An 18,844-nucleotide genomic window follows, 5' to 3' on the forward strand; every position below is an offset into this window, starting at 1 on the left:
GTTCCTCATTCATGTGGCCATTTTTCATGTGTGAGCCTAGTTAGCGAATGTTTGCAGGCTATTTGACCTTATGGGCTTCACAACTGGGCCCAATCCTACATGTGTACACTTCCAGTCGAGGTCACTGGATAGCAATCAGGATCTCTGGACTTCACTGGGTTAACTAATCTCAGCACTGGTATCACATTTGGTCCGAGTGCCTTTGGGGCGCCAGGGGGGGGAGATGTGGGGCAGGGCAGGGCAGGAAGAGAGTCAGCTAGGTTTTCCATTACTGAGTGCTATCCAGTGACCTCTGCTGAAGTGAATGTCAGGTGATAAGGTCAGGTGCAGCTGTGATGCCCCTGCTGTTTAATAGCCCATTATCTGAGGATCACATGGAATGGCCACCTGAGTGAGATATAGCAAGGGGTGCTGGCACCTGCAGAAGCACCAGTGTCTTCAGGCCAGAGGTTAAAAAAGTGATAAAAACTGGTTTAAAAAAAGATAACCTTTGGTTTTAAGGCTATACATTAATCAAATTCTAAGACATGCAGTTTCTAGAAACTATACATCTGTGCCCCCAGATCTCATAACTGCCATTATGGCTCAGTTTAGATGTCAATATACTCATTTCCATTTGGTATTATTCTAAATGCTTTATTGTCCTGCCATTACAACTGAATTTATTCTTAAGGCAGCAAAGCTTCCTTTTTAAACAAAAAACTGCATAAAGTTTGGTAGGAAAGGTCTCCACACAAAATCCATGAAGCTAGGGGTTTTCATTACTTTCTCCACTTAAATTGCTTAATGAATGCTTAAATGAATTTAATTTGACTTTTAATGTGAAAAATTGCTGCAATTGAACCTGAATTATTACAGAGGAGTCAGCAACAGGAAGAGATCCTGAACTGGCTCCCTGGACCCTGCAGAGATGGTTCAATTTGCAGGTCACAAGCTGTTGCAAGCCTCAGCAAACTGTCCTGTAGTGGTTGACTTGGAAAAATCAAAACAAAATGGCCTCAGATTTTCTCAACACTTGGGGCAAGACTTCATGAGCCTACTTTTTCGTGAAAAATCAGGTCAAAAGGTCTAAAATATGTTCATGGACCAAAGGAAGACTTGCCTCTCCATCCTTAAGTAAGAGAAAAAAATGTAGCAACTAGGCATTAGTCTTCTGGCTTTATTATTAGTCCATTTAGGAAGCAATAGAAACAACAACTTGCATTTATATAGCTACTTTAACATAGTGAAACACCCCAAGGTGCTTCACAGGAGCATTATGAAACAAAATTTGACACTGAGCCACACAAGATGATATTGGGGCAGACTTGGTCAAAGAGAGTAGGTTTTAAGGAGCTTCTTAAAGAAGGACAGAGAGGTAGAGAGGTTTAGGAAGGGAATTTCAGAGCTTAGGGCGTTGGTAGCTAAAGATACAGCCACCAATGGTAGAGCGATTAAAATTGGGGATGCGCAAGCACCAGAATTGGAGGGGTGCAGATATCTCTGAGACTTGTAGGGCTGGAAGAAGTTAGAGATAGGGAGGGGCGAGGCCATGGAGGGATTTGAAAACAAGGATGAGAATTTTAAAATTGAGGTGTTGTTTAACTGGGAACCAATGTAGGTCAGCGAGCACAGGAGTGATGGGTGAACAGGACTTGGGGCGAGTTAGAATATGGCAGAGTTTTGGATGAGCTTAAGTTTATGGCAGGTGGAAGCTGGGAGGCCAGCCAGGAGTGCAGTGGAATAGTGAAGTCCAGAGGTAACAAAGGGGTAAAGGGAAGGTGAGAAGTGGGGTCCCACAAGGATCAGAGCTGGGACCACTGTTGTTCACAATTTATATCAACGATTTAGACGTTGGAATCAAAAACACAATTTCTAAATTTGCAGACACCACCAAATTGGGAGGGATAGTCAACACTGACGAGGACTGCGATAAATTACAAGAAGACATTAATAAACTTGCAGAATGGGCATATAATTGGCAAATTAATTTCAACATAGATGAGTGTGAGGCATTATATTTTGGTAAGAAAAATAAAGAGGTCACATATTACTTAGAAAATAAGAATCTAAATGGGATAAAGGAACAAAGGGATCTGGGAGTACATATTCACAAATCCCTAAAAGTTGTGACACAGGTCAATAAGGGCATCCAGAAGCAAACCAAACACTAGGGTTTATTTCTAGGGGGGTAGAACTGAGAAGTAGAGAAGTTATGCTAAACTTGTATCGAACCTTGGTTAGACCACACTTCGAGGACTGTGTGCAGTTCTGTTCGCCATATTATAAAAAGGATATAGAAGCAATGGAGATGGTGCAAAAAGCTTTGTACAGATGATACCAGAACTGCGAGGTTATACCCATCAGGAAAGAATGAACAGGCTGGGTCTCTTTTCTCTTGAAAAGAGAGGGTGAGGAGTGACCTAATAGAGATCTTTAAAATTATGAAAGGTTTTGATAGAGAAGTCTTGAGAGTGTGTTTCCACTTGTGGGAAAGAGCAAAACTAGAGGCCATCAATACAAGATAGTCACCAAGAAATCAAATAGGGAATTCAGAAGAAGCTTTTTTACCCAGAGCTTGGTGAGAAAGTTGAACTTCCTACCACAGGGAGTAGTTGAGGCAAATAGTATAGATGCATTTAAGGGGAAGCTAGATAAGCATATGAGGGAGAAGGGAATAGAGGGTTATGCTGATAGAATCAGATGAGGAAAGATGGGAAGAGGATCGAGTGGAGCATAAATGCTGGCATGGACTGGTTGGGCCAAATGGCCTATTTCGGTGCTATATATTCTATGTAATTCAACATAGAGGCATGGATAAGGGTTTCAGCAACATTTGAGCGGAGTCAGGGGCGAAGTCAGGTGATGTTAGTTATGGAGGTGGGAATAGGAAGTCTTAATGATGGCGCGAGTACTAGGAGATGTCAGAATTATTCGAGAACTGAAAAATAATACTTAGTTATAAATACCCACAATACTTCTGAAGTTAATATAAGACTCCTCATTCTGTCCAGAGGAATCAAACTGGGCATCTTCTCTGGATGCAGTCCAGCCCACCCTCAGTCGAATATTGAGTCAGGACTCAAAAACCAACTGCCACACAAGATAACCAGAGGGCAGAGATTTAAGGCGATTGTTGAAAGAACCAGAGGAAAAACATTTTTTTTTTTTTTTTTTTTATAAACGCAACAAGTGGTTAGGATTTGGAATGCACTACCTGATAGGGTGGTGGAAACAGATTCAATAGTAGCTTTCAAAAGGGAATTGGATAAATACTTGAGAGAAAAAACTGCAGGGTATGAGGAAAGAGCCATGGAGTGGGACTTACTGGATTGCTCTTCGAAAGAGCAGACTCGATGGGCCTCCTTCTGTGCTGTACTAATCTATGATTCTATAAGCACTTTGAGAAGTCCTGAGGTCATGAAATGCACAATATAAATACAAGTTTGTTTGTTCCTTCTCTTAAAAAGTCATAGTTCATTTTTTTAAGTTACTTTACATGATTTTAAACATTTAACACTGTAAATAATTTCCAATTACAGGAAACTTTGTGCTATCCGGAGGTGAGCTATCCGGCAATCTGGAGCCACCGGCAAAAATCAGCCGCCGTTTTTTATTCTTTTTGTTTGTTTTTTTTTGAACAGTCAAGCTGTGCAAGGTCTGTAGCTATAGCAACAGCTTCAGCTACAGAGCTTTAGGGCCACACCCGAGTGTTTAGAAGCTGTTGCTAAGCAACAGTGTTTGTTGTCAAATACAGAGATAAGAATCTCCGTATCTCTCAACATTAACTCTGGAGAGTACAGAAGTTTTGAGGCAACGGCAGCAGCTCGGTCCAGTGGGTGCCGGATAGCACAAAGTTTCCTGTATAAGACTACAGTTCTATCTCCAACATTAAATGAAATTTATAGAAATTCTGTATACATCCCACAATGTAAACTAAACGCAATTTAATTGCTTAACATTAAAGTAGCTATATTCTGACTGGCACTAACACGTGAAGAGCGTCTGCAAATAGAGATTTTCTGTTGCATGGTTGCTGTGAGAATATGCCTAGTTACATCGAAATAAGTGTTATCTCGCAACTCCTATGAATTTACCAGCAACTCCTGAAAAGCTGCTGACAGATTTACGTATCTTAAGTAACTATTCTCCTCTTCAACAACCAAACATCTCTCTTTTGATCTACAAAGTGGGTTTCTCAATTTTGAAAACATAAAATATTATTCCTAGATTAAATTGAACCGATAACACTTGTACACTAGAGCCTAGGTACAATCTTTCTTCAAAATGTCAGTGTTTCAATTTTAAAGAAACTAAATATAGCTTCTTGAGCAAGCTGCAGCCTTTTATTATCTGTACACGGATAGCTTTGAAACCAATTCAGCACGATCCAGAGAGAGATTACCATCATTATATTTTTTATTAACAGTTAACAGGAGATCCAAAACTCTGTATTAACAAGGAGTGTTTCAAAGTCTGCCAAAATGTCAAACAAATGTAAACATTTAACTCTTCCAGTGCTGTATATAAATTTACTTGTGTTGCTGGGCTGCAAAGTTCACTGATAATTCTGCTTACTGCTAAGTCCTCTTTCTGCTTCTGAAACAGCCCCATTAATCTTGAGGTCTTTGCCAATCAATTAGCTGGAAAAAAGGGCTTTGTAATTGCATTACAGGAGAACTGAAAAAGGAAATGAGGGTCAAAGAGCATGTATGAGATTAGATTAGCGAGTAACATAAAAGGGAACCCAAAAGTATAATAGTAAAAAGGTAGTCAAAGGAAGGGTAGGGCTGATTAGGATCCAAAAAGGATATAATCGTGTGGAAGCAGAGGGCATGGCTGGTGTACTAAATCAGTACTTTGCACCTGACTTCATTAAGGAGGAGGATGCTGCCAATGTCACAATAAAGTAGAGAAATTGGTCTGTGGTGGGGGAAACTTTGAGAGACAATGATCCTGAGACAAAGTTAATTGTCATTTGGAAAAATATGGGTTAACAAGTGACAGCCAGCATGGATTTGTTAAACGCAAATCCTGTTTGACTAACTTGATTGAGTTCTTTGATGAAGTAACGGAGAAGGTTGATGGGGATAGTGCAGTTGATGATGTGTATATGAACTTTCATAGAATGGCTACAGCACAGAAGGCCGCTCGGCCCGTCGAGCCCGTGCCGGCTCTCTGCAGGAGTTCCACTCCTCCGCCCATTCCCCGTAGCCGTGTACATTTTTTTTCCTTCAGGTACTTATCCAATTCCCTTTTGAAAGCCACAATTGAATCTGCCTCCACCACCCTTTCAGGCAGTGAATTCCAGATCCTAACCACTCGCCGAGTAAAAAAGTTTTTCCTCATGTCTCCTTTGGTTCTTCTGCCAATCACCTTAAATCTGTGTCCTCTGGTTCTTGACCCTACCGCCAATGGGAATAATTTTAGTGGTGTGTACATGGTCACCAAAATCCTTTTGCTCCTCACAGCTCCTAGTCGCTACCCATTAAGAAAATATCCCGATGTGTCTTTTTCAGATCCAAACTGGATGACCACACACATTCAACTCCATCTGCAATAGTTTTGCCCACTCACTTAGTTGCTCTCATTTGCAAACTTGGATATACAACTCTCTATTCCTTCATCCAAGTCATTAATATATATGGTGAATAGTTGAGGCTCCAGTAGATCCCTGGGGGACACAACTTGTCACAGCTCAATCAGGAAATGTCTAGGAAAAGAGACCATCTAGTCCCTCTCCCTAACCACGGCTGAAACAGACCCTCTTCGACCAGAAATGTAGGAGAAATGTCTTTTTGGCACTATGAAATGTGTGGAGTAAAAGGATATTTCTCCTCCGTGGAGTTAACCCTTCCAATTATGTCTGAGGTTAGCAATTTCTTGTTCTAGGCAGTCAATGCCAATGTCATGTCAAAGTCTGCAGATGGTACTCAGTGAAACTTTGGCTTGTTCCATAAAATGAACCAATAGCCCGCCTTAAATATCTGTCAAAACCATGCATCTTCCCCATTTTGCAACCCCCACTCATGTCCAGAGGCTGGGAAAGAGAGATGAACAGCAAGTCATTGCAGTTAGCATCAAGCACCATCAAAACTATTCTTGCCAAAGTGTAGTTGCTTCTCTAATTTTCATGGGTGCATGCCAGACATAGACATGCAATGCCACGGAGCAGAAATACAGATCACATCCAAGTCCAAGGCATAGACTGCTGCCTGGCAGCCTTCCTTTGGTCACTGATTGAGTGCAACGGTCATGGTGGTCTGTTTCAGAAACTGGCTGTAAATGCATGTCCCCCTGATGAATAAACTCTGCCCAATGGGCTTGGTAACAAGCATTCCTACTTTGATTATATCCTTACAAATAGAACTGTTGACTAAATGCATACATATTTCTAGGATGATCAACTACATAATAAATGTCCTATGGCAGGAAAGAACTCAGACATGACTACCAAATCTGAAGCTGGGGTATCCTGTATGCTCGGTCTATTTTAGGAATATATCCCAATAACTTGGACTGTGTCATTCCTGTATTTTGCACAATATTAAAAGCTTTTTGCAGAAGGTAGTGCCAACAGATGTACTGAAGGACAACAGCCAGTTGGAGCAATTTTTGTGCAAAGTGTTAAATTCTGATTTGCGCCTCTTTTTCTTATAAACTATATGGCTTTTTGAAATGACCACTCAATTTTATTTTGTCTTGTTTTATTCATTTGGCTGTCCTAATAAGGAAAGCATTCCTTTAGCTGCTATTTGTTCCAGAGGTTCTGTGGCTTTTGCCACCACCTAGATTTTCAGGGTAAAACCTGAAAAAGAAAAAACATGGACTGACTTGCTTAAAAACAGAACATACTTGTGAAAACAACAGAGACTATCTAACAACCTACTTTTGTGCATAGATTGTTATCACCCAATATGATAACAAGAGGAGGTACAATGCAAGACGCAGCAAATGCAACTTTTTTTTAAACTGGGGAAGAAATGAGCACAATGGCACAAGTTTGCAGGATTTATATGACATAGAAGCAGAAGACTACATGTGGCATTGCTTGGCTAAAATGTCATGAAGACATCTTTTTGTGCACGCTAAGCAGGTGGTTTCCCCAGACCAGGGGTGCTTTACTGACTACGTTTGGAGGATCCTTAAAAGAATTAGAAGTAAATTGAAAAAACATTAAAAGGGGACATGATTAGTAAGGTACTTACATAAAATTGTTTTTGATGTTTTAGAAGTTATGGGTTATTATAATAATGCCTTTATGTAATATTAGTGTTTATTTCAGCATCACAATCTATCAACTGAAAAACAAAATGGGTTAGTCCAGAAGTTTACGAGTTTTGTGTGAAATTACCAGCAGGATAAGAGTTAATTGGGTTACCTATTCTAAAGCATTACTATCGTAGTCAAAAGACAGCAAAATCAAGTTGGAGACAGCTTTCACCATTAGTACACTTTAAAAAAAAAAACTGTTATAAATGACTGTGATCAAATGACTTGGTTCTATTCTGAAGGGAAAGAGGAGGCACTTTTCGTTGAAGATAAATTTACAACATATTACTTGAAACCACAAACAAAATTTCATTTAACTTCTTGGACTTTCTTCTAGCTGTCAAGTTTTTGAGTCAGCATTTACCAGGGAGTGGAAAAAAAGCTGAAACGTAGAGAAAGAACAATAAACCACATTGCATTTATATAGTGCCTGTGATGACCTCAAGATATCCCGAAGCGCTTTACAGCCAATGAAGTACTTTTAAAGTGTTGTTAAAACACACTGTTGTAATGTGGGGAAACACAGCAGCAAATTTGCTCACAGCAAGGTTCCACGAACAGCAATGAAATAAATGATGTTTGTTGAGGGATCAATGTTGGCTAGGACACCAGGAGAACTCCCCTGGCTCTTCAAAATAATGTCATGGCTGTGCTACCATTGAGCCAAGGATGATAAAGGTATCAATGCGAATTATTATTAATACAGGGCTCTCCCGCAACAAAGCCATTTTACAAGTCTAATTAACTGACAATTAAGGACTAGATTAAAACTCATTTTATGAAACCATTGTTCTTGAGGATTTGCTGTAAAAATGGATATGTTGGTTTTAACCCACTTTTCAAGTGTCTTTGCCCTATTACTATACCATCCAGATTTGCTGAACTAAATCATAATTTATTGTGATGTGTAAGTTCATTACAGTCGCAGACCTCTCCTTTACAAAATTCTGTGGTCAATTCTTTTGGAGTGGGAAGAGGAGGGAAGTAATGGTGATAGCCTGGGAATAAATATTACAAGGAAAATCACAGTAATCATAGTATTCTTTATGATGTAATCACATTTTGATTTGACCAATTCATTTTTTTTTTTAAATTATATACTTTGATATCCTTACAACAGAGTCTTGGACATCAATTCCAAGATTGTTTCCTGTTTCTCCAGCTTTGAACTCATAAAAAAGAAACAATTTCCAGAGACGGTTTCATACTGCATACCTGAAAAATACCGTAACCAGCTCGAGACTTCGATTTAAAAAAAAAACCATGTCTGTATTTGTCAGTTCCGAATGCTCAGCATTTTCTTGCATTACGTACTAAAAGCAACAGATGGAAATTGTCTTGTGCACTGTGCCAAGCAGCCTCAAATCCAATAACTAGCAGGAACTGGCTACCTACTGAGGGAAATCTGGTCACTCGATTGCTGCAGCAAATTTTCATTCACAGCCTTTTAAGGAAAATTCCAAATCCACTGTTATTACCCTAAAAGGTCAAAACTAGAAAGCCGCTGCTAGCACTACTATTCTGGAAAGGTTAAAAGGCAATATTGCATAATGTTTCTTCTATGCAACATGTGTTTGTCAGACAGCAGTGACACTATCTTCCTTAATCCAAAAATGAAAATAACTATTTCCCATTATGAAAATACAGCCTTGATCTGTTTAAATAAAAGAGACAGCAGCCCTTTTGCTGGCCTCCGAGGCTCAATTTTGAACCTTTCAGACTTGATTTAATTGTCTGAACCATGTGATAAACTTCAAGGCATTTAAAATAAACAACGATTTAAGAGTAGTGCAGAAAGAATTGCTTTCGACATTTATTAATGGCCTAGTAAAAACAAAGAATAGCTGATAATAGGGTGAAACAGAGATGTACGGGGACTGAGATAGTTTTTAGACCAGTGCATTGATGCAAGCACAGAAAGGTTAAAAGACCATGTGAGGACCTTATGCAGCCGGTAATTCATTTCTATACGTCCATTTACTTATATAATGTATATACACAAGTTCTCCGCTTCCTTTTCCCTTTCTTCTCGGTTCCTAAACAATGACTGGCATTATGTCAAGAATAAACTAATTAGATGACAAAGATGGTAATGAAGGCCAATTAGATACAAATTGTCCCAAGATAGAATTTCACAACATACACCTCATGTGGGAGGTGCAAAGTTACAGAAAGGTAATTTGCAGATTCTGACATTTGAACAAACACATTTCAAGGATCTAATTTGGAAGAGCTACAGGGTAACAGAAGAACTGGTGTACATTACCATTGATGTACAGCATTCAAAAAGAGGATTTTAGGGTACAATTTTTGTTTTATTAAATAAAAATATTTTTATTTTTAACTACTTTAAATATTTGAAAATAAAACCATGTCAAGGTCAATAAAGACATAAAATATATTTTGGTACCTTTTAATAATGATTAAAATGGAAGGTTTTTCCACCATTCACTCCCAGATGACCAACAACATAACCCCAACCAAAAAAGAGAGCCCCTCTCACACAACGAACACTAAATAGGCTATTTAAGTGAAATGCCAGGGAGGTGGTTGTTCCTAACAGCTAAAAAGGTTCATGGTTATTAAGTTTTATAACGGGGAAATATTTTGATGGAAAAAAGATAGGCAGGCTAGATAAAACAATGGTCTTGCACCGATGTAATCTTTTTCTATTTCTCACAACAGCCATTCCCATTGAGTGCAATTGTCAATTTAGTGGCAAATTAGAGGAACTGCTAGATGAATAAAAACCAAGGGTCCATCTAGTTTGCCATCTACCATCCTGGTAGTCGCAGGACACAAATATTGGCAGCTTTGTCCTCCATGCCCAATTTTGTTCATGTGCACTTCAAATGCATTTCATGCAGTGCCCCAACACATGGAAAGATTTTCAAGCCAAGTCTGGGCTGAGTTGGCACCAGGGTCACTACCCCATAATAATTCTCACGCTACAAGTTGTTCTTCAGCTTTACTGCAGTTTCTGCACAGTTGTTCAACTAGTGAAGAACATGTTTGAATCACATTCAAGAAATAGAAGCAATGCAGACAGTAGAAACTATACCAGCCACAACTAAGCCGGAAAGCACAGAGACGCCACATGAAGTATGCAGAAAGCGCTGACGTCTCAGATTCGACGACAAAGCCATATACAAAAACATCTTTGACAACCAAGGAACAGAATACTCGTATTTTCAGACTTCTTTGAAAACAAAGGACAATCTACACAATTATATATATATTGCACAAGGGGAATTCTCCAAGGGTACCATAATTGTTAAAGGACTACATACAAATCTTGGATCCTGGATCACTCACTCAATCAGTCTTGAGCATTAATAAATGCCTGAGATTTTGTCCCAAAAAGGGCTCTGTAAAACTATATGGCCAAAAGATGCTCTGCACCTCCAGGACATATTGGTTCATTAGATTAAGTTTATTGGGTATGTAATCTGATTAAGTAATTCTCTTCTTAGCCTTGAAGGAGACTTGCACAATTCCAGGGGCACCAGCAGCCATCTGGTACTGCACCCAAGTGGTCATGCTTCATGCACAAGCCTAATGTTGGTAGACCATTTGACTCAGCAGATATCATAGCTGAGCTCACCCTTGTTCTCACCAGAAGTCCACATAAATGCATTTTGCAGCTAAATCATTGCATACTGGTCAGCAATAGAACCTGTGGTTGATTTTTCCCCTCCCTCACTAAAGGGACACTGAGGCGAAGTATGCCCAAACCCTGCCTTGGCTGAGATTAGCTAACTGAGCACAAACTAGGGATAGAACCTCTATGTGTGGATCACTACCATGACAGGCAATGCATTTATCAAATGACCCCTCGGGAGAGATGAGGGCCCGGAATTTGCAGTTGAAATGACAGCAAAACTGTCAGTGTTCGCCGTCATTCCTCTAAAACTGAAAGCAACTCCTGGAGTGCACACATGCACAGATAGATGCGGAAATCCGGATGTTGCTGTCAGTGATACCCTGCTCCTCCGCCGGGTGCGCTGTTGAAGTCCTTGCAGATGGAATCAATTAGAAATCACTTGATTTAACGTGAACTTCAACATTTTATGTGCTATTCTCACTGTTAAAAACCCTTGAAAAAGTTAACCCTTGTTGAATGAGGTGTAACTGAGTTTTTAACGGCGTGCTAAGTCATAATTAATGCTGAACCACCTCTCTGGCCCTGAAATAGCTAATTTTATATTGTGGCGTGTCATTTTCTCCATTCCATGATAAAAATTCCAGAGATTTTTTAAATAATAAAAATAAATTTTTATTTTATTCTGTTGAAATTTATTTATGATTATATATTAAAAGTATACAATATGCTATGATTCTATGACATTTCAGCTTCTACCTTAATCTCCTGTGTATGTCCCAATCTATTTAGTTTTCTGTAAAATTATTAAAAAGTGAATGATAAACCTGCTTTTTACTTCCTGGTTTGTCTGAGAATTCTTCAATGCGATTGATTGCTCAGCATGCTTGATGATATCACAATTGCTGGACGCCACAGATCCCCTATAAATGGCGCCAGATGGAAAGTCACATTGGAAAAGGGGAAATCAACGTCACAGAGCCCATTAAAACTTTGTGGGCAGCTTTCTTCGAGGTCAGCAGCAAGCGCCGTCACTTCGCCGCTGACCGAAAAATATGGGCCAATGTTTTTAATTGCCCTACAGCAGATAAATGTTGAATGACTTAGAATTCAACTTTTGCAAAACCAAAAGAACACGACTGCAGGGAAATGCTGAACTACACATTGCATGCATTTTGTACAATATACGTACACCTAAGTATCTCTATGAATCCAGACACATGTTTCACTTTATTAGATCATCTTTTTCAGAATTGCCACTATGTATTTTTAATGCATTGGTAAAAATACATTAAGAAAAGAAAATTACATAATCCACCAGGTGTATGCAAAGTTCTTAAAGTCATCACCTGTGACTGCTCTTACCACCACCACCAGTGGCAGGCCTGTAACAAGCAATATTGCACCAGTGAGTGATTTAGCACCAAACAAAAAAAAGTTCAAAAGACAAAATTTGTTCATGACTCGCCGTGTGATTTTTCTCAGTTCGTAGAACATGAAAAATTCACAAGTCCACCATTATGCTTCACTGAAATCCTAGGAACAACACTGTAAAGTACACAAACACAAATTTAAAAAAACACTTTTTCTGCCACAACTCGGCAGCATGGAGAACTTTGGCTTCATAACTCTTTTGCTGCCATTTCAATTACCTGCAGAGACTGACCATTTCAAAATCACTTGCAATATGTTTAATTAGTTATGCCAATTCTCGGGAGAACCACTAGATGGGAATAATCCATTCTAGACTAAACATCCCTACTGGCTCCACAATAGAACAGCACTGATGCCACAACACAAAGAGACTGTACAACAATATGATGGCACGGATGCAGACTGATGACAGATGAATAGGAAAAAAATAAAAAAATACTGTATTCAGCTTTTCAGTCTTTGGCTGTACAATTTGCACACTCAACAATTTGTTAATCTTTAATGCAGTGGAGCCTTATGAGAACATTCCAATTTTCCAGAAAAAAAATCATTCTAATACACTAATAATAGACTTCAACATGCTTGACATGCAGATTAATTGAAAACAACTGAGTTAAAAACAATTTTCAATAAAGGGAATATTTCAATAAATGGGCTTCATGTTACTGGAACGTTCTGCTGCAATCTGACTATTTAAGGTTCTCCCAAAGAGGCATGTTAAAAAGTGAGCATGGTTTAAATTCAAGTTTTTCTTTTATAAGAATCCATGCAATTTTATGCACATTACAGGATACATTCACTGTAAATAGGTACGAATGTAATGACCACTGCTCTGATGACATTATGCTGAAGTGTTTGTTTTTCTGAGCCTTAATTAAAATGCGTACAGCCTCTACATAATACCAAGTGATGTGGTTTGTTAACATTTATGGGCAAAAGTAGGAATGCTAACCTGATAATAGCAAAATAACTTGATTTGTGGGACAAAATTCGACTGTCCTGGTGTTTTAAAGAAATGTTCACCTGCTTCCCCCACTAATCATCGCAAAGCATGATTACCACTCTCAGCTACCTATTTACATATTCCCAGCGGGTCCCCATTAGGCTCTAGACGCACATGAAAGCCCCAGCTGCTGACAGTCTGCACTGCCGTATGTCTTATATAATTTTTACTTATGTAAATCATCTCTTCAGATCTTTGTTCCAGCTGGCCTTAGTGCCCGTGTTGCTAAGAAAATGGGCAAATGACCTGCTCCCAGACTGCCCCAGCCCCCTATAGCCAGCCACCAGAGACCAGGCAGGTGCAATTATCTGTCACCCCTGCAAGGAGACACTTCAGCCTCTGCTCAGCACATCCCCAGTCAGCTCAGATCAAAACTGAACACAGAATGGATTTAATCAATACTTGGCCCCATCCTATGGCATTTAGTGTTAGCACTACCACCATGCCAAATCAATAAGTCTGCTTAGTGAAGGGAACAGAGTGGCATATTACAACTACTGATGCACTTTAGAAAGGAACAAACAAATGGAAAATATAAAGTTCACAAACAAAGGGATCTAAAATTAGAAACAATAAAAAGGTAATTTATAACAATTAGGTCCAGGCAGGTATTGAAACAAGAAAAAATAGTCAAACTTATTCACTGAGGGGCTCAGTGCATAAATGGACCACTTGGTAAATTACTGAGCAGTGAAGTACTAATAACAACTTGCATTTATATAGCACCTTTAACGTAGAAAAACATCCCAAGGCACTTCACAGAAGTGCAAAGCAAAAATTGACACCGAGCCGAAGAAGAAGATATTAGGAGGAATGTTTAAAAGCTTGGTCAAAGAGGGACATTTTAAGGAGGGTCCTGAAGTGGGGAAAGAGGGCGAGAGGTTTAAGGAGGGAATTAGATAGCTTAGGGTTTAGACGACTAATGGCATGGGAGTCAATTGCGGGGCAAAAGGATTGGGGATACACAAAAGGCTAGAAGTTGGAGGATTGCAGAGTTTTCGAAGGATTGTAGGGCTGGAGGAGGTAACAGAAATAGGGAGGGGTGAGGCCATGATGGATTTGAACATGAGGATAAGGGTAAGAACGAGAATGTTAAATTGGTGACTTTGGGGGGACCAAAAGCTAATGTAGATCATCGAGCACAGGGGCATGAGTGAGCAGGACTTAGTGCTGGTTGGGACATGGACAGCACAGTTTTGGATGAGCTGACGTTTATTGAGAGTGGAAGGTGAACCAAGAAAGCATAGGAATAATTGATTCTGGAGGTGACAAAGGCATGGAGGTGGGGTTTGGCAGCAGATGGGCTAAGGCAGGGGCAGAGACAAGCGATGTGTCAAAGAGGTGGCTTTTGAGATGGGGAGGATATGGGAGGCTCTGCTCAGGGTCAAAAAGAAAAGAAAGGAAGGAACGAACCGTGCAGCACTCCCTCTGTACTGCACAGAAGTGCCAGCCTAGGTTATGGGCTCAAGTCTCTGGAGTTGGACTTGATCCCACGACCTTCTGACTCAGAGGAGAGAGTGCTAGCAATGAGCCATGGCTGACATCTGGATGCCGAGGTTGTAAACAGTCCAGCTTCAATCTGAGACAATGGCCAGATATAGGGATAGAACTGGTGTAAAAGGCATGGACCAAAGGCAATGGCTTCGGTTTTCCCATATAGATCAATACAGATCACGGCATCAATCCATCAGCTGTGTTCAGTCTATTCACCTCTGCAGGGCAACAGTTGGGTACTACAATTAGTCTCAGTGGGAAGGGGGAGAAGATGCTAAAGAAAGAAATGAGGGAATAAAAATTCCAAAATCAGCTAGGGTTCCTGCTTTTAACTTCAGTACTGTGAAACCTTCTGGAAGCATGAGTGCAAATAGGACAGAATAGTCTTCACCATTTCCTCGCTCATGTTCCTGCAAGTTGAATAAAAGAATGTCCACTTGTGCAAATTTGGAAAGTTGCTCGAGTGGAATTCTTTGCCTTCAAGGTAGGAGAGGGAGAAAAAGTAAAAATTTTAAAATTCTGAAGAACAGCCTAGTAGAACAATAAATTGTTGCTAGCACATGGCACGTGTCCTTTCCTTTTGTGATTCAGAGTGCCAGTGACATAGACCTAGGAACTGATCACCTGCCTGCCCCTTCCCATTGGGACATGGCTGTGTAGTTGCAGGAGCATTAAGAAGAAGAAACTTCACAAAATTACTTTTGATGAGGAGGGGAGAGAAGAGGGGGATAAATTAATCATTCAAAAATATTTGAAAGAAACAAGAAAGGTATGAAGGTAAAAAAATAAAGACGATGCAAATGAGAAAAATGGAGCAAAGCAAAGACTATAGCAATTTTTTTCTGTGTACTTTGGCTTGGAGGCAAACTCGCATCAGTATTTGGAGGAAAACCTGCCACAAGAAATGAGATACACCACACAAATTCTATTGCTCACAATTTGTCACCTCTTAGGTTATAGTGACTTGTAATCAAAATAAGGTTACCTTATGTCAGTGTGTGTGGGGGGACAGAATGGAAGATTTTTTTTGAAGAAACTCTCAAATTTAATCTGTTATACACTGATCTGCAGATAAATATTCTTCTCAACATATCCAATTATTTTGGTGGTTACATTGTAACATAAATCATATCACCAACACCATGTACTTTAAAAAAAAAAAGGGCAAACTGAGAAAAATTAATTACCTCTACAAACTCACTTAGCTAGCTTCTCTTTAATTAACAATATTATACAGGAAACTTTGTGATATCCGGCACTGACGGGACCGGCGTGTTGCCGATCTATCAAAACTGCCGGACATACAAAGTTAATGTTGAAGTATACGGAGGTTTTCATCTCCGTATTTGACAACAAACACTGTTGCTTAGCAACAGCTTCTAAAGAGTCGGCTGTAGCTGCAAGCATCTGTAGCTGAAGCTGTTGCTATAGCTACAGACCTTGTAGTGGCTGACTGAGGAAAAAAAAGAACGAGATCTAAAAAAAACTTACAGAAAACGGCTCCTGATTTTTGCTGTTAGATCGAGTATTCCGGACATACAACCTCCGGATAAACCAAAGTTTCCTGTACAAGATTACATAAGTTATGTACTACAAATCAAGAAAGAATTATCAGTACCTTCCTTCTTGTCCAATCACTTGTTCTACTTCCCCTTTCTCTGGGCTTCTTATTCGTGTCCGTTTTCCCACTTTTCTGACTTCAGCCTCATAAAACTCTCTATTGGTTGCTCTTCCGGCTCGTGGTAGGTCGGCCCTATTGGTCATAGCTTCAGCATGGTGACTGTCTGTGCTCGTTACTGTGCTTCCACTTGCTTCCGAATCCAGAGAACTCATTGACCCACTGATATGTGATCCATTGGATAACAGGCTACTAGCAGATGGAAAAGGATCACTATACACTGGTGACAGGCAACGAGGAATGCCACCAGGTTCCATACTGTGCCTGCTGGAAGAACTGCCGGTAGGTGAAAGGACGCGCATCTCTTGCCTCTGCTGGTCAAGAGGCGGCATCCTTCCTCTATCCACCTCATCGCCATTAACAGAACTATGATCAGACACAACATCAAGGGGCCGGACATCACCTGTTTTATATAAAAAAAAATTAAAAAAAATTAAAATACATAGTACAGTATGTACATATTGAAATTCTATACGTTTGGGTGCTTCAAAAAAGATGCCCATGAGTAAATAAATAACCTATTCATAGAAAATCTGGAGGTTTTACAGCCTTAAGATCCACCTAAAAGTGTGATCAACTTGCTATAAATTTATTCCCTCCCACTAACAGCAAAAAGGTTTACTGCAATATTCATGCAGAAGCTGTTGCTAACCTCTATAGATACTTTTAATACCCATTTCAAAACATTCATAAACTTTCAAAAACCAGAAACATTGCTAGATACTATGGAAATTTCTGTGTTACTTGGCACCAGCAGTATTGATGCATTAAATTCATATGTTTTGGATACCAGAGAAGTTATACTGAAAAATGACAAGGGATGAGGCAGTTCAAATCTTATACTCAACTATCCTTAAAGAATATACAAATATTAGAGCACCTACCTCAGAAAATATTCTATCTGTATACTATGCATACTTCATATTGGATTACTAGTAATAGAATGACCCTGGAGGCTGTGAAGGAACCAATGACTATGTTCTGAAAATAACCATATGAAACTGCAGGTTCATATGTTAGCTCACCCAGATAAAATATTTCTATTTTTCTAGAAATTTTGCAGCTCCAGCACAAATTACCCATTGGGAATGTTTTGTGCATCATGTGGCTCCTTTGCCGTTCATTCTCACTGAAGCATTTGGAGATGACTCCAGTACTGTTCATGAACAGAAACCAGATAATTTGGAGACATGTAGGGTCTTTCATTGGTTATGCACTTGCATGTGCAAGTGTGGACTGCGCCTCTAATATTCACATATGCCCATCTAATAGTCCATATATAAATGGGAAAGTATCAGGAGAAATATTTAATTCTAACCACTGATCTAACTAGATCTTTGAATTAATTGTAAAGAGAAATACTTAACATAACCACAATGCTAGTTTGTTTAACCAGTGACCTAATTAATATTTTTCAATTAATTGTTTTTCTTCAAGATGTCAAGGGCTCTGAATAATGAAACCTTGTGGACAGAAAGGCCAACACCAATGTGTAGACTGGTTGCATGTATAACCATCCCAAGACGCCAAACTACAATGATACTTACTGCTCTCAATTCTGAATGGGCTGGTTGACCAAAATGTTTAAGGTCCTTTGGGCTACCCAATAGTAAAGTGGGAAGGGAAGAGATGAGTAACTGTAGTTATAATAATAGGAGGGTCAATGCAGACTATACAAGAGCTCTGGAGAGAAAGCAAGTGCAGAATTTATAAATTCCAATCCCTACAAGCACAGACAACATTCAAGTGCAAGATCTGATCGGAAGAGAATTTTAAACAAATAATGATTTAAGCATGAAAATTATTTTAACCCTGATAATTTCCATAAAGTAAATACCAACTGGAGATATTATAGTAAGAAACAAGGAATTTAACCAAATTTTAATTGAATCAGGGAAGTTCATTAAAATTTGCTGCATTGAGGAGTCAAATTTAGAACTTTTCAAAAGGAAAGTTTCTTGTAAAGCCACTCACTGTACTTACCCTCTCTTAGGGAAAACAATCCTCCATGAGAGCCACCATCGGGAAGAGGCCAACTTTGAGTTGCCTCCACGTCTCTGCTGTGAAGCTCCTCCTGCCACAGGCTAGACCGTGAATCTGGGATCTTCTCTGGATCAGGGATCCCTGAACCGGTCACTGCCACTTTAGCTGGCCCAGGCTCCTGGAGTCAAGGAAGAAAAAGAAGTTAGAAAGAATCTGCTGCTTGCATGGTCTACTGGCCTGACAAATGTAATTACTCTATTTTAGTGTAGGCAACAAAGTATTTTATGGAACAAGCAGGCTTTTGATCCTGAAGAAAAATGTCTATTATTAAAAAGAATGGGAGCAAATCCAGAACAGATCTGTCCCTTTGATTGCAGTCCAGGTTTCAAGAAAGGCCCCT

At 39.5% G+C, this 18,844-nt stretch overlaps 1 protein-coding gene across 5 annotated transcripts in view; it reads right to left on the reverse strand.

Moving 5' to 3' along the window:
* Positions 1-18,844, reverse strand: part of LOC147102652 (uncharacterized) — a 449,465-nt gene that overhangs the window by 168,099 nt on the left and 262,522 nt on the right. For all 5 annotated transcript variants that reach the window (XM_085963336.1, XM_085963337.1, XM_085963338.1 and 2 more), the window contains 2 exons: positions 18,445-18,622; positions 16,402-16,864 (listed from right to left, as the gene is read on the reverse strand). In XM_085963336.1, coding sequence (XP_085819462.1) covers positions 16,402-16,864; positions 18,445-18,622 — 641 coding nt within the window. The remainder of the gene's footprint in view (positions 1-16,401; positions 16,865-18,444; positions 18,623-18,844) is intronic.

The sequence above is a fragment of the Somniosus microcephalus genome, chromosome 21 (assembly GCF_052327205.1).
Source record: "Somniosus microcephalus isolate GS21.2 chromosome 21, FLI_Smic_1.0, whole genome shotgun sequence".
NCBI lineage: Eukaryota > Metazoa > Chordata > Chondrichthyes > Squaliformes > Somniosidae > Somniosus > Somniosus microcephalus.